The 15735-nt window shown below is 38.0% G+C and overlaps 1 protein-coding gene across 13 annotated transcripts in view; it reads left to right on the top strand.

Moving 5' to 3' along the window:
• ATRX (ATRX chromatin remodeler) overlaps window positions 1–15735 on the top strand; it is a 227719-nt gene that overhangs the window by 132939 nt on the left and 79045 nt on the right. For all 13 annotated transcript variants that reach the window (XM_084869377.1, XM_084869373.1, XM_084869365.1 and 10 more), the window contains 2 exons: window positions 525–700; window positions 2680–2797. In XM_084869377.1, the coding sequence (XP_084725503.1) occupies window positions 525–700; window positions 2680–2797 (294 nt within the window). The remainder of the gene's footprint in view (window positions 1–524; window positions 701–2679; window positions 2798–15735) is intronic.

Genomic DNA, 15735 nt, shown 5'->3' with positions numbered 1-15735 from the left:
ACTATTGTTGATTATAAAATCTTGGTTAAAATTAATAGAATACTTGTTTTATATTCACATATATTATAAAGAATACTGACTTATAATAAAAGAGACAGTGTAATGGGGGAAGAAAGGGGATGCGGGGGGTGGGGAGAGAGATCAAGAGAGTGACATTGATGTGAGGGAGACCATTGATTGGTTGCCTCCTGATCTATCCCAAACAGGGTTGGGGATCAAACCTGCAATCCAGGTACTTGCCCTTGACTGGAAATTGAATCCACAACTCTTTGGTGCATGAACCAACATTCTAACTATTGACTAGCACTGGCCAGGGTTGGTTTTTATTTGAATTTCTCATCTGATTTAGGAAATTTAGTTCTAGATAAGATTTATAACCAATGTTTAATCTATCTTCAGTTGGGTGTTCTTTCTTTGTAGATTAATTATAATGCTTCCATGGCATGCATATTTTGATATAAGAAAATTTTTCTGAGACCTTTTTGCCATTATTGTTGTTAATAAACTAATGTCTTCTCTTTTAGATCATTGCATGGTTAACTTTATCAAGGAAAATTTGCTTGGCTCTATTAAGGAGTTCAGAAATCGATTTATAAATCCAATTCAAAATGGTCAGTGTGCAGATTCTACCATGGTAGACGTCAGAGTGATGAAAAAGCGTGCTCACATTCTCTATGAGATGTTAGCTGGATGTGTTCAGGTACAAATACATTCCATAGTAATAAAATATTATTACTTCATTATATTGCAATACCAAAATGTTTTCTAAATTTAAATTTTATTTTCTGTCCCCCCTCCTTTTTCAGTATATAGTTTACAGTTAAACCTCCTTATGTTGTCTTTAAAAGTTTATGCAACATTGACTTTTTTAAAACTTCCATTATTGATTTGCCATACAAATCAACATCTTCATATTTGAATATATAAATGTTTAGATTCTTTATCCTTAAGATGGGGACTATGTAAAAAGAACAGAGCTATTATGATTAAGAAATTTCTGTGCTCATTCTAAATCTATAATTTTAAACCTCATTTATTTGAAATGGTTGTAGGAAAGGCATTTATGATTTGTAAGAAATGCCATTTTAAATGTAATCCTAAAAGAACAGTTTTATTATTGTCAAGTACAAACAAAAACCTGAATGGTCTAGTATTATTATTTATAATGCATTTTCAGTGAATAGATAACTCTGTAGAGACAGAGCCTGCAGTTAATAGATCTCAAGATCTGCACTTTTTCTTTCTATTTTAGATACTAATGGTAGCCACATAGATGTAACAAATGAGACAGGCCATCCTTATGCCTGAGTTATGACTCACAGGTTGAGAACTGCTAGCAGGATCGCCTAAGACCATCGGAAAACACAGATATTTACATTACGATTCATAACAGTAGCAAAATTATAGTTACGAAGTAGGAACGAAAATAATTTTTTAAAAATATATATTTTATTGATTTTGTACAGAGAGGAAGGGAGAGAGATAGAGAGTTAGAAACACCGATGAGAGAGAGTAATCGATTAGCTGCCTCCTGCATACCCCCTACTGGGGATATGCCCTCAACCAAGGTACATGGCCTTGACCGGAATCGAACCCGGGACCTTTAAGTCCCCAAGCCGACGCTCTATCCATTGAGCCAAACCGGTTTCAGCAGGAACAAAAATGATTTTATGGTTGGGGGTCACCACAGCATGAGGAGCTGTATTAAAGGGTGGCAGCATTAGAAAGGTTGAGAACCACTGGCCTAGACTGTGTTTTGTTTTTTTCTGGATTAGTTAGTCATGTGTATCTTGCATATTAGTGTTCCTATTCCAATAATTGGTTTCAAGAATGCTTATATGTAGCTTGATTTCTCAATTGGGCAAAGATTGCCCCTTGCTTTTGGCGTTATTTTCTGCCATTTTGCACATCTTACACAAAGCACAACTCAGAGTTCATCAGACTTTGATTCATCAATTTTACTATATGATTAAAGCAAGACTTTTTGCTAGTACTACCTATTATACCCCCTACCCTCCTTTTTTCTCTTCACATATATATTTATAATGCATTTTAAATGAATAGATAACTCTGTAGAGATATACATATTTGAAGTGTATATACATATTTGAAGTGTGTGTGTGTGTGTGTGTGTGTGTGTGTGTGTGTATATATATGTGGTTGAAAACATTCAACCACATTAATAAGCATATATATATACACACACACACACACACACACACACAAGAAGCCTGTTACACAAAATTCGTGCAAGGGGCTTGGCCCTCGCAGCCCCAGCTTCGTCCGAAAGGTCTTCTGGATGGTTATTCAGCCATCCGGTCTAATTAGCATATTACACTTTTATCATTATAAATACATATATAGAGAGGCGAACATTTGAAAACCTAAATTGCTCACTTGGTAATATAACCCCTTCCATTTAAAACCTGTGTTGCAGTATCTTTTTACCAGTGCATCATATTCTGTAGTCATACGAAATATATTGACTGCACTCATATGGGATATGGGAATCATTGTGTGATTTAAGTGGGTAAATCTATTTCAGAAGATGTTTTCTTATATCTTTGGTATCTATTTCTGTGTGTGTATCTTTTAGTTGCAAGCAGTGATAATTCTTAGAACAGTTAATTTCTGTCATATATTTAGGTTAACTAATTTTCTTTCTCTTGTTAATTACAGAGGAAAGATTATACAGCATTAACAAAGTTCTTGCCTCCAAAACATGAATATGTGTTAGCTGTAAGAATGACTCCTATTCAGTGCAAGCTCTATCAGTACTACTTAGATCACTTAACAGGTAACAAACACTATTGGCTTATTGTTTTTATCTTTCCTTTAAATACATTCTTTTCTGTAGAATTCTGTCTTGCTAATTTTACTGTGTCAGCTATCCTTTTTCAATTTTCAATTGAATAAATTGTATGATTATTTTGTAAAGATACAAAATATTTTAAATTAAAAAACAGTAAACTTTTCAAAATAAAATCAATTTAGAATAAACAGCTGAAAAAATATACACAGCATATATGACTAATTTGTATAAAGCTTTTATTTCAGAAAATTTATAAATATGAATAAATTCATAAAAGAAAATACATATAATTCCAGTATATGATTAGAAAACATTCAACCACATTAATAAGCATATAAATAAAATCCATGAAATCTTTTTTTAGTTATCACATTGACAAAGTTTGAAGGAAAGGAAGTGGCAAAATATAAAGCAGAGCATATGTAATGATCCCAATGTTATAAATAATACATAAAAATGCCTAAATATACCAAAATGTTAACAAAGATTGTCTTCTAAGTGATTTCATTATGAAATTTTGGTTTATTCCTTATTCTTTTCTATGGGACTTTCAAAATACCATGATTAGGAATCATTTTGTCATGAATAAACTTGTTTTTGTGTGTATGTGTGTATCTGTGGCTGTGTGCCCTAGGTTGTCACTGTTCACAGAACAAAACCTAGTCTTTGTCCTGGAGTGGGGTTTTTTATTGGTCACTTTATTCTGATACTTTACTCCAAGTGATGTGGCAGATTTATTCAGGGAATACAGTTTAGTAGGTCCTCTTCAGCCATTGTGGATACAATAATTTATTAAAAATTAATGGAAGGCGGAAGGGTGTGCACACATATTAAAACAATACTTTATATTATATTAATAGTTAATGTGATTCTGTTTGTAATAGCAGTGCATTTTATGGAATGAAATAATGCTGATAGTCTTTAAGAATTGTTCTGCTTTTGGGAAAATAGGATTTGAATGTTAGTATTTTATAGAATTGCTTTCTTGCTATATATATTTTTTAAAATATATTTTATTGATTTTTTACAGAGAGGAAGAGAGAGGGATAGAGAGTTAGAAACATCGATGAGAGAGAATCATCGATTAGCTGCCTCTTGCACACCCCCTACTGGAGATGTGCCCGCAACCAAGGTACATGCCCTTGACTGGAATTGAACTCGGGACCTTTCAGTTCCCAGGCCGACGCTCTATCCACTGAGCCAAACCGGTTTCGGCTTTCTTGCTATATTTTAAAAACAGAGATTTCTTGTTGAATTTTGAAAGAATATAACTTCTAATAAGCCCATGTTTGTTTTCCTTTGTATATCAATCAGAAGCTATAAGGTTTATTATACCATATGTTTTAAATGATAATAGTTATAGATATAATTGAGTAACCAAATATAGACATCCTAAGTCTTAGGACCTAAGGAGAGAGTTAACCTTATAGTTTAAGATAGGGAGATATTCTTTCACTAATCTCTGAGTGATAACGGGTGCTAAATTTGGCCATTTAATATATTTTTCCATTTAAAATTTTGGTTTAAAAAAAGTGCTAGCCGCAGTGTTTTCAAATATTAGAGAATCAGTTGTCTTTAATAGCCAGTAGCAAAATGTTAATAGCTCTTATATAGATGTTAAAATGTACTATTTTTAAAGCAATGCAATATTTAAGAATTAAAGTGGCCTGATTTCTTATGATTTTAATTTATAGGAGTAAAAATCTAAATCACTAATTGCCAAAGCTTCAAAACACTGAATAGTATGATTGTTAAATAACAATTTGGTTCCATGAATCTTTCAGTTATGAAAAGGACCAGGGTTTCGCCCATACTAAATATGACATTTTCTTTTCTTAAACTATAATAACTTGAGTTAATAGCTTCTCTTGAGAAAACTTCCATGAAAGGCCAATTGAATTATATTCTCACTACCAACCATTATTACATTATTTCTTCTGAAATGTCACCCACTGATTTCACTTACATTTCTGTAATATATTCTAAAAATTATTATGGTTTTCTAGTTGACTCTTTAGACTCAATTTTAAGAAGTTCACTTAAATTTTGCTTTTAATACTAGCAATAGTTTGATGTTAATTTTATTTGTGATAATTTGTAATATTTGCAGAATTAATGTCATAAGAGACTGACTTTTAATTAACTTCAAGGAAATTACAATCTACACACTATTGTAAAGCATACAAGTATGGATCATGTGAAATTACAATTCAGACAATGGGGCAAGATATTTACAAATCATGTATTGGATAAGGGATTAATATCTATTAAAGAGCCTCCTTCAACACATCAACAAAAATTCCAAACAATGCAATTAAAAAATGGGCAAAGGACTTCAATAGTTATTTTTCTAAAGAAGATAAATGACTGAGAAGCACATGAAATGATGCTATATATAACATCATTAGTTATTAGAGGCATGCAAATCAAAACCATTAGATACATTTCACACCTGATAGGATGACTACTATAAGAAGAATAAGAAAGAGAAAAATATCAAGTATTGGAATGGATGTGGAGAAATTAGAACCTAGTGCATTGCTGTGGGAATATAAAATGGTGCAGCTGCTGTGCAAAAACCAGCGTGGCAGTTCTTCATAGTAAAACATAGATTCATCAGATGTTCCAGCAATTCCACTCTAGGCATATAACCAAAATAATTGGACAAAGTGTGATGTGGTGTGTGTGTGTGTGTGTGTGTCTGTGTGTGTGTGTCTGTGTGTGTACACATATGCACAATGGAAAATATAATTTCGTCTTAAAAAGTAAGGGAATTCTGACAGGTTACAGCATGAATGAATCCTGAAGACATCATGCTTAGTAGTGAAATATGCTAAATGCAAAATGACAAATACTATATAATTCCACTTAGTCAGATTTATAGAGGCAGAAGGTAGAATGGTGATTGTCCGGGGCTGGGAGAGGAGAGAATGCATAATTACTTTGTTTTCCTTTTTTTAAAAAGATTTGTTTTTTATTGATTTCAGAGAGGGAGAGGAAGAGAGAGATAGAAACATCAATAAAGAGAATCATTGATCACCTGACTCCTTCATGTCCCCCCTCCCCCTCGCTGGGGATCGAGCCCACAACCCGGGCATGTGCCCTGACCAGGAATTGAACCATGACCTCCTGGTTCATGGGTTGATGCTCAGCCACTGAGCCATGTCGGCTGGGCTACATAGTTACTTTGAATGAGTATAGAGTTGCTCTTTCTATTTAGGATGATGAAAAATCTTAGAATTAGAGAATGGCAATGGTTACACAACATTGGAATTATATTAATGGCATTGAATTGTACTCTTATAAATGGAGAGCAATAACATGCTTTTGTCTCTAAACAATTCATGGGTCCAAGTGCTACCCTTGAGAGATTGATTCAGTTGACTTGGAGTGTGGCTCAAGCTTCTGCATTTTTGTATGTCCTGCAGGTGATTTTGGTGTATTCTCAGCTTGAGAACCACTGTTGTAAATGATTCTCAATCTCGCTGGCCATCAGGGAAATGTAAATCAAAACTACACTGAGATACTGCTTCAGTACTCACTAGGATGGCTATATTAAAAATAGAAAATACTAAGTGGTGAGGTGTAGAGATATTGAAACCCTTAGGTGTTGCTGGTTTGGAATGTCAAATAGTGTAACTGATGTGGAACACAATTTGGCAGTTCCTTGAAAAGTTAAGTATAGAGTTATCATATGATCCAGTAATTACACTTGTGGCTGAATACCCAGTAGTAATGAAAACATGCTTCCACACAAAGATTTGTACAGGAATGCTCATAGCAGCAGCATTCATTATAGTCAAGACCTAGAAATAACCCATATATTCATTAAGATGGAAAAACTAAGGTAGTATATGTATGTAATAGAACTTGGTTTGGCAATCAAAAGGAACAAATTGCTGATTCATGCTACAATATGGATCAACCTACAAAACATACATTAAGTTAAAGAAGCTGGTCAGAAATGACATAAGTTGTATCATTTCACATGTATGAAATATCCAGAGTGGACAAATAGTTTTAGTAGGATAGGTGTTAATTCATTCACCTGTGAAGCCATCTGGTGCAGGACTTTTGTTTGCTGGGAGTTTTTTTCATTACCGCTTCAATTTTATTATTTGCAATTGGTCTATTCAGGTTTTCTGATTCTTTCAGATTCTGTTTTAGAAAATTGTATGTTTGTAGGAATTTGTGCATTTCACCCAGGTTGTCCAACTTGTTGGCATATAGTTATTCATAGTAATTTCTTACAATCCTTTGTATATCTGTGATGTTAGTTGTTTCCACAACCTTTAAGATGGGCATAGGCACTTCTTCCTCGTGTAGCATGGGCTGAACTCACAAGTGAGCCTGGATTTGCCTCCCCACAATGCAGCCACACTGTCCAGTAGTTGCCTGTCTGGTTCCCAGACAGAAACCTTCCCATGAGAAATAGTCCGAAAATCCCAGTTGTGTGCAGCTCCCTGCCCTCCCACACTGCCAAACCAAGGAGGATGGACAGAAAGTCAGCCTTGTGTGGCACTTCATTTTTCCATGTGGCTGAGCTGAAATTGTCTTCCCTGCTTGGGCTTTGAACCCAGCAGGATGGGGCTAAAAGTTCAGCTGGGCCATGCTGCCAAACCCAGCAGTACAGGGTCAATTTTCGCAGCCTTGTGCAGCTCCCCTGCGCTGTCAAACCCACCAGGAAGGGACAGTTTGAGTGTCTGAAAAGCACAATAGGAGGATATAGGGTTGCCCACTGTGCCATGGAGGTTGGGGAGTTTGTTTCTTTTTCCCAAGCCACACAGTTTTGTCAGTGTGTATGTCTCTGCCAAGGGCCTCGCTAGAAATCACTGCTGGTATAGCCCACAGAAATCTCTCAAAGATCGTATTATAGCAGTGTGGACTCTCCAGCAGTCAGAGTCCAGAGTGAGCTCCCCAGGCTGGTACTGTAACTTTAGGAGTGCTCTTTATCTGGGAGGGTGCAGTTCAAGTCCTCTAGGCAGACCAAATTTCCAGACTCCCCCCGCTAAATGCCATGCATCCTCTTTCCATCTTGGTTGTTTTAAGCTGGGGATCCCCCTGTGGGATTGAGACCTCACGCACCTAGGGAGCAGGAATTCTGCAGCCATGGTCTTCCTCCAGCTTCTCATATGCCACCGTAACTCTGTGAGGTGTTTCTCCCTTTATTCTTTTCTGCACTTTTTACAAGTCTCTGTGTAGCTTCTTCTGTGCTCCTTGGTTAAAATATTTCAGGTCAGCTAGTCTTCAATTTTTACGTTGATTGTTCTGTAATACTAGAGGCCCAGTGCACGAAATTTGTACATGGGGGGGAGTGGTAGTGTCCCTCACCCCAGCCTGCACCCTCTCCAGTTTGCGACCCCTAGAGGGATGTCTGACTGCCCATTTAGGGATCGGGTCTAAACAGGCAGCTGGACAACACTCTCACAATCCAGGACTGCTGGCTTTCAACTATTCGCCTGCCTGTCTTCCTGATTGCCCCTAACCACTTCTGCCTGCCAGCCTGATCACCCCTTAACCACTCCCATACCAGCCTGATTGATGTCTAACTGCTCCCTTGCCAGCCTGTTTACCTCCAACTTCCCTCCTCTGCCGGCCTGATCACCCCTCACTGCCCTCCCCTGCAGGTTTGATCACCCCCAGCTGCCCTCCCTTGCAGGCCTGGTCCCTCCCAACTGCCCTCCCCTGCTGGCCATCTTGTGTCCACATAGGGGCAGAGTCTTTGACCACATGAGAGCAGCTATCTTAATCTTGTGTGTTGGAGTGATGGTCAATCTGCATATTATTCTTTTATTAGATAGGATATTTGCCTGGTGCATGGGTGGGAGCCAGCTGGTTGCCCTGAAGGGTGTCCCAGATCAGGGTGTGGGTTGTCTTGGGGTAAGGGGCAGCCTGGGAGAGGGGCCTGGGGTGGTTTGCAGGCCGGCCACGCACCCCGGCGACCCAAGCAGAGGCCCTGGTATCTGAAATTTATTTACCTTCTACAATTGAAACTTTGTAGCCTGGATCAGAGCCAAGCCTCCTGCTTGCTCTGTGGCTGACAGCCATTTCTATTGGTACTTATGTACCTTCTATAATTGAAACTTTGTAGCCTTGAATGGAGGCTTAGACAGGCAAGGTCAAACAGAAAGCTTAGCTTCTTCCATTGCCTGGGAAACCCAAGCCTCCCTCCTGCTCTCTGTGGCCATAGCCATCTTGGTTGGGGTTCATTTGCATACTTGCTTTGATTCGCTGGTGTGCATGGCTTGTGGGTGTAGTGGAGGTATGTTCAATTTGCATATTACTCTCTTATTAGATAAGACAGTTGTACATCTGGTTTGGGGTTGGGTGTTAAGTGGCTGCAGCTCCTAGCTTGACTGTAGCCGTCTTCTCTGCAGTAGATTTTTGAACATTGATTTTCTATCCTCAACTTTATTCTTTCTAATAGTGTTTTGATGTCTTTTGGATTTTCTATATAAAGAATTACATTGTCTTCACAAAGTGACAGTTTTAGTTCTTTATTCCCAACTTGGATGCTGATTTTTTTCTTTCTCTTGCCTGTTGAATAAGAGTACTAGTGAGAATAGACATTCTTGTCTTTTTTCTGATCTTAGAAGAAAGGTTTTCAGTGTTTCACAATTGAATTTGATATTGACTAAGGGTTTGTCATATGTGGTTTTATTATGTTGAGGTACTTTCCTTCTATACCTATTTTATTGAGTGTTTTAATTGTAAGTGGATGTTGTATGATGTCAATTTTTTTTTAGCATCTATTGAGATATTATTTTTTAAAATGTTTTTAATTGATTCTTAGATAGGGAGGAAGTGTGAGAGAGATAGAGACATTGATGAAAGAAAAACATTAATTGGCTGCCACTTCCCTGCCCCCTACTGGGGATCAAGCCAATACCCTGGGCTTGTGCCCTAGCTGGAAATTGAACTGGAAACTTCTTGGTGCATGGGTCAACCCTCAACAACTGAGTGGCACTGGCTAGATTAAAAACATCCTGAACCTTTCAATTAAAAATGGGCTGAGGACCTGAATAGACACTTCTTTCAAGAAGACATACAGATTCCAACAGATATGTGGAAAGATGCTCAACTTCACTTGCTGTAAGGGAAATACAAATCAAAACTACAATGAGATGTGACCTCACACCTGTAAGAACAAGACAAGTAATATAAAACGTTGGAGATTGTATGGAGACAAAGGAATCCTCATTCACTTCTGGTGCGAATGTAAGGTGATATAGCCACTAGGGAAAACAGTATTTTGGTTCCTCAAAAAATTGGGAATAGAGGTTACCACATGACAAAGTCACTCCTCTTCTGGGTATACACCCCAAAATTTTCAACACATTTATTCATAAAGATATATGTACCTATGTGTTCATTGCAGCATTATCCATGCTGGCCAACATGTGAAAACAAGTAAAATGTTCTTCAATATAAGATTGGATTGAGAATATGTGATACATATATAATATGGAATACTGTGTGCCATAAGAAAAGTTGAAATACTACCATCTGTGGCAATATAGATGGATCATGAGACTATAATTTCACTTGTGGGATGTAAAACGGAAAACAATAAATGAACAAGCAAGACAAATAAAAACTCGTAGACATAGATAACAGTATGGTGGTTACCAGAGAGAAAGCAGGGCGAGGGAGAAGGTATAAAGGAGTTAAATATATGGTGGTGTAAGGATATTTGACTTTGGGTGCTAAATAGAATGAAATATACAGATGATATGTTATAGATTTATACACTTGAAGCCTATATAACTTTATTAATCAATGTCATCTCAAAATGGTGGCGGAGTAAGTGGAAGTTACACTGACACTACCCAAAGACCAACTGGAATTACAATTAAAATACAGAGAAATTATCCTGTATAATCCACTGAAGACTATCTGGAGAGAAACCTGATAACCAAGGATGGAAAGTGGAAACTGCATAGAGACTGGTAGGAAATGCAAATGTAAAAGAGGGCTGGCTGGACTCCCACAGGCAGCAGCTAAACTTCTGGAGGAATATCTCAGGTATGGAAGTTTCTCACTGAGAACTTTGGGGTCTAAACCCTAAGCAGGGCTCCCCATCCCAGACCACCAGGACTGAAAAAGGTGCCCACATAACTTCTGGCTGTGAAAAGCAGCAGGGTTACTGTCTGCCAGGTAGAGACAGCTGGAAACATAGGCATCTTCTTAAAGGGCCAAAACACAAAATTTAACGTGGGCTCCAGCAGAGGGAGGGCAGAGTGGAATAGAGCTGTGTGAGGACACTCCATCATTGGGGGTGGGGTGGCCTGGCTTTGGGCTTAGAGCTTGGAAGCCAGTTGACCGGTTTTCTATGCTGAATCATTCCCCCATACTACAGAGGATATCTTTCACAGCCATCCAGGTGGGGATGGGGGTGTGAAGGAAGCAATTGCTTCACTCTGTTGGAAAACCTCTCATCCCACCCAGTGGAGTCTATGCCTTGCTGTGGTCTGTTGCCTAAGACAATTTAAAAATGAGAATAACAATCATCCTGTAGGCAGAGGTGGATCTCTGGAGGCTTTGCATCTTTGCTGGATCTTCTTTGCCTGGGACTAGGAAAAGCACACCTCGGTAAATAATCTTGGTCCTTTCTGAAGGCATCAGCACCAACAGAGGGAGCCAAAAGTTGTGAATTGCTGATAGCTTCAAATGGTACTCAGGGCCAGTCCAAAACAGTGTCTGACACTGTCCTGCACCAGATACTGGGAATCAGCAGATCTACCTAATACATAGACACAAACCCAAACAGATGCCTAAAATGGGGAGATAAAAACAAGCCACACATGAAAGAATAAGATAATTCTCCAGAAGAAGTGATAAATATAATGGAGATAAGAAATTGATTATATATATAGAGTTTTGAATAATGATTATACGGATGCTCAGCAGCATATGAGAAATTATATAGAAATGATAAAAAATGACCTGTCAGAAATGAAGAATGATATAGCTATAATAAAGAATGCATTGGAAGGAATACATAGGAGATTAGGGGAAGCCAAGAATTGAATCAGTGAATTAGAAGAGAGGGTAGAAAAAAATTAATCAGAGAAACCAAAAATCAAAAACAATTAAAAAGTAGGACCGGTTAAGGGAGATGTGGCACAACATGAAAAATAACAATATACACTTCATTCGAGTACCAGAAGGGGAAGAAAGTGAGGAAGGGATAGAGATTCTGTTTGAAGTAATAATGGCAAAATAACATCCCTAACTTGGTGAAGGAAAAAGTCATACAAGTTCATGAGGCACAGAGAGTCCCAAGCAAGAAGAACCCAAATAGGCCCAAACCCAAACACGTCATAAATAAAATGCCAAAAATTAGAGACAGAGAATCTGAAAGGCAACAAGAAAAAACAATTTGTTATCTACAAAGGAGTTCCCAAAAGTCTGTTAGCTCATGTTTCAGCAGAAACTCTACAGCCAGAAGGGAATGGCATGAAGTATTCAAGATAATGAAACAAAGAATTTGAAAACAAACTTTAACCAGCAAGGCTATCATTAACTAAAGAGCTTCCCAGACAAGAAAAGGTTAAAGGAGTTTATCACTACAAAACCAGCATTCAAAACAAAACAAAACAAAACAAAATAAAACAAAACAAAAATGAAAAGTACTGCTGTAATAATAGTAAGAAATATATAGAGATAAACATAGGCATAAAGAATTAAAATGGCAATAAGTACCTATCAGAAAAAACCTTAAATGTATAGGGATTAAATGCTCCAATCAAGAGACATAGGGTAGCCGAATGGATACAAAAATATGACCCAAATATAGGATATCTACAAGATACCCACCTCAGAACAAAACACACAGGATGAAATTGAAGGGATGGAAAAAATTTTTCTCATCAAATGAAAACGGAAATCTGGGGTAGCAATATTCATATCTGACAAAAGAGACATCAAAATGAAGGCTGTAACAAGAGACAATAAAGGTCACACTACATAATACTAAAGGGATAGATCTAAGATATAACCCTGGTAAACATATATTCACCCAATATAGGAGCACCAAAATATATAGTACAAATTTTTGGAGGACTTTAAGGGAGAGATCTATAGCAATACAGTCATTTTAGGAGACTTTAGCACCGCTGATTTTACTGTATAGATCTTCCAGACAAAAAATAAATAAGGAAACAGTGACTCTAACTAAATGACACACTGAATCAGATGGATTTAATTGACATTTACACAATATTGCACCCCAAGGATGCAGAACATACATTCTTATCAAATACATATTGGTCATACTGAAAGATAGACTCTGCCACATGTCAGGAAACAAAACAAGTCTGTACAATTTCAACAATTTTGAAATGATATCAGGCAGAGAACAAAGATGGTGGCATAGGTAACTGCTTTTACTCTCCGCCTGCCACCACCACTTAAAAATTACAACTAAAATACAGAACATCCATCATCCATAATGGCCTGAAAGCTGGCTGAATGGAAGTCCTACAACTAGAGAAGTAAATAAGAAAGCACATTGAAATTGGTAGGAGAGGCAGAGGCACCAAATGGGCTGAACTAAAACCCAAGTGTACCATTTTTTTTTTTAACTGGTAAAGAGACTGTCTCTTCGTAGCCCCCCAAGAGGAGCAAGGGGTCCCAGCCTCACATTAGATCCCCAGCCCAGGCTCCCAGAGCTGGGAAAAGTAGGCCCTGTAACTATGGGCTGTAAAAACTAGTGGGGATTGGAGCTCAGTGACACGGAGGCTGCTAGAGACCCAGCTGATCCTCTTAAAGGCCTGGCATACAAACTGAACTTACAAGGTTCAGCTTCTTCAGGGTGAGGCTCTGGGGAACACAGATACATACAAAGAGGATCTGGATTGCCTCGCACTGGAGCAGTAACTCTGGGGTGGCTATCTCCCAGTCAAAGGTGCTCACAGGCGTCATTGTTCCTATGCTGGGACCTCATCTGTGTCAGGGATGACTGACAGCCACTTCTGTTTGCTCCTTTCTGGTGATTCTCTGAGACCCTGCCCCATTCAATTTGCAGCTCCATCTAACCTATGTGCAGTGGCTTCTGCATATGGATGGCCTGTCATTGCTCAGACTTCAGACCTTGCTAAACTCTCTCAAACAAGCTACAGCTAGGTCAGGGAGCCCAAAACCTATCAATAAAAGGCCCAAGACTTGGCACCACCAGCACCAGCCTGCCTTGCTTAACAGCATGGCCACACCTGGGCACTTCCAAATTGAATACAAACAGGATAAATCTACAGATCTCTCTGTAGCTCCCTGGAGACCCAAGAGCCGGTGAATGGTCAGTTTCAGATTATGTGAAATTACAACTCTACACATCATAATCTACATACTCACAGGGCAGACTCAGTGAGGACCAAAGCCCCACTGAAGCAAGTCCTGCTCCACAGGGGTGTCCTGCACAGCAGCACTCCCACAGTAGTAGCAGCTAGTCCCCACTGCCAATTGGCTTGGAAGTCACTTCCTCTCAGGGACACCAACACCATTCAAGTTTCAACTACAACAAGACTGTGCACAGAGCCCACAAAGGGGCACACCTAGAGTGACTGGGGAGGCTAAGCCACTGGGCTCTATAGGACAGCTATTACACAAGGCCACTCTACCAACTCAAGGAGACATAACAGCTCTACCCAATACATATAAACAAACTCAGGGATATAGCCAAAACGAGGAGACAAAGAAACATGTCAGAAATGAAAGAAATGGAAGAAATCAAACTACTGGGTATATAATTCAAAACCACAGTTATAAGTTTACTCAAGAATCTTCTTGTGACCTCCAAGGAATTAGTGAGACTTTCAAGGACCTTAGTAAGAATGCCAAAAATATATTGAAAAAGACCAGTCAGAAATTAAGCAAACACTGACTGACAAAGAATAATATATAGGGATTGAACAATAGAGGATCCTGAGAATAAAATCAACAATTTCAAATATGAGGAAGCAAAAACACCCAACCAGAAGAGTATAAAGAAAAAAGAACCCAAAAATATGAAGATAATGTAAAAAATCTCTGTGACAACTTCAAGCATACCAATATTTGCATTATGGGGGTGCTAGAAGAAGAGAGAGCGAGCAAGATATTAAAAACCCATTTGACAACAACCCATAATCTCTTGGACACAGCAAAAGCATTCCTGAGAAGGAAGGTCATAACACTACAGGCCTGCCTCAGAAAATAAGAAAAATTAATAATAAATTAACTCTTACAATGTAAAGATATAAAATAACAAGAAAAGCTCCAAGTAAGTAAAAGGAAGTAAGTAGTAAACATTATAGTAGAAATAAGTGACATGGAGACTAAAAAAACAATGCAAAAAGAAATCAATGAAACCAAGAGCTGGTTCTTTGAAAAGATAAACAAGATGGGAGGGGACACAAATTAATAAAATCAGAAGTGAAATCAATGAAGTAACAACTGACCCCAAAGAAATACAAAGGACTATAAGAAAATACTATGAACAAACTGTATGTTAACAAGGTGGACAGCATGGGTAATATGGACAAATTTGTAGAATAATACAATCTTCTAAAAATTAATAAAAAAGAATCAGAAAACCTGAATAGGCCACTAACAACTGAAATCGAAACAGTTATTAAAAAAACAACAACTTAGCAAACAAAAGCTGTGGTCTGGATGGCTTCTCCAAGGAGTATTACCAAACATTCAAATAAGAACCTAAAACCTATCCTAAAAACCCAAGAGCATGGAACACTTCCAAGCTCTTTTCATGAGGCCAGCTTTATCCTAATTCCAAAATCAGGTAACGGCACTACAAAGAAAGAGAATTATAGGTCAATGTTCTTGATGAACATAGATGCTAAAGTCCTCAACAAAATATTAGTAAATTGGATCCAGCACTATATTACAATGGTAATTCATCATGACTGAGTGGGAGTTATTCCAGC

This window comes from Pipistrellus hanaki (genome assembly GCF_964339955.1).
Source record: "Pipistrellus hanaki genome assembly, chromosome: X".
Lineage (NCBI taxonomy): Eukaryota > Metazoa > Chordata > Mammalia > Chiroptera > Vespertilionidae > Pipistrellus > Pipistrellus hanaki.
Note: the sequence above shows the minus strand (reverse complement) of the source record. Positions and strands in the feature narration are given on the sequence as shown.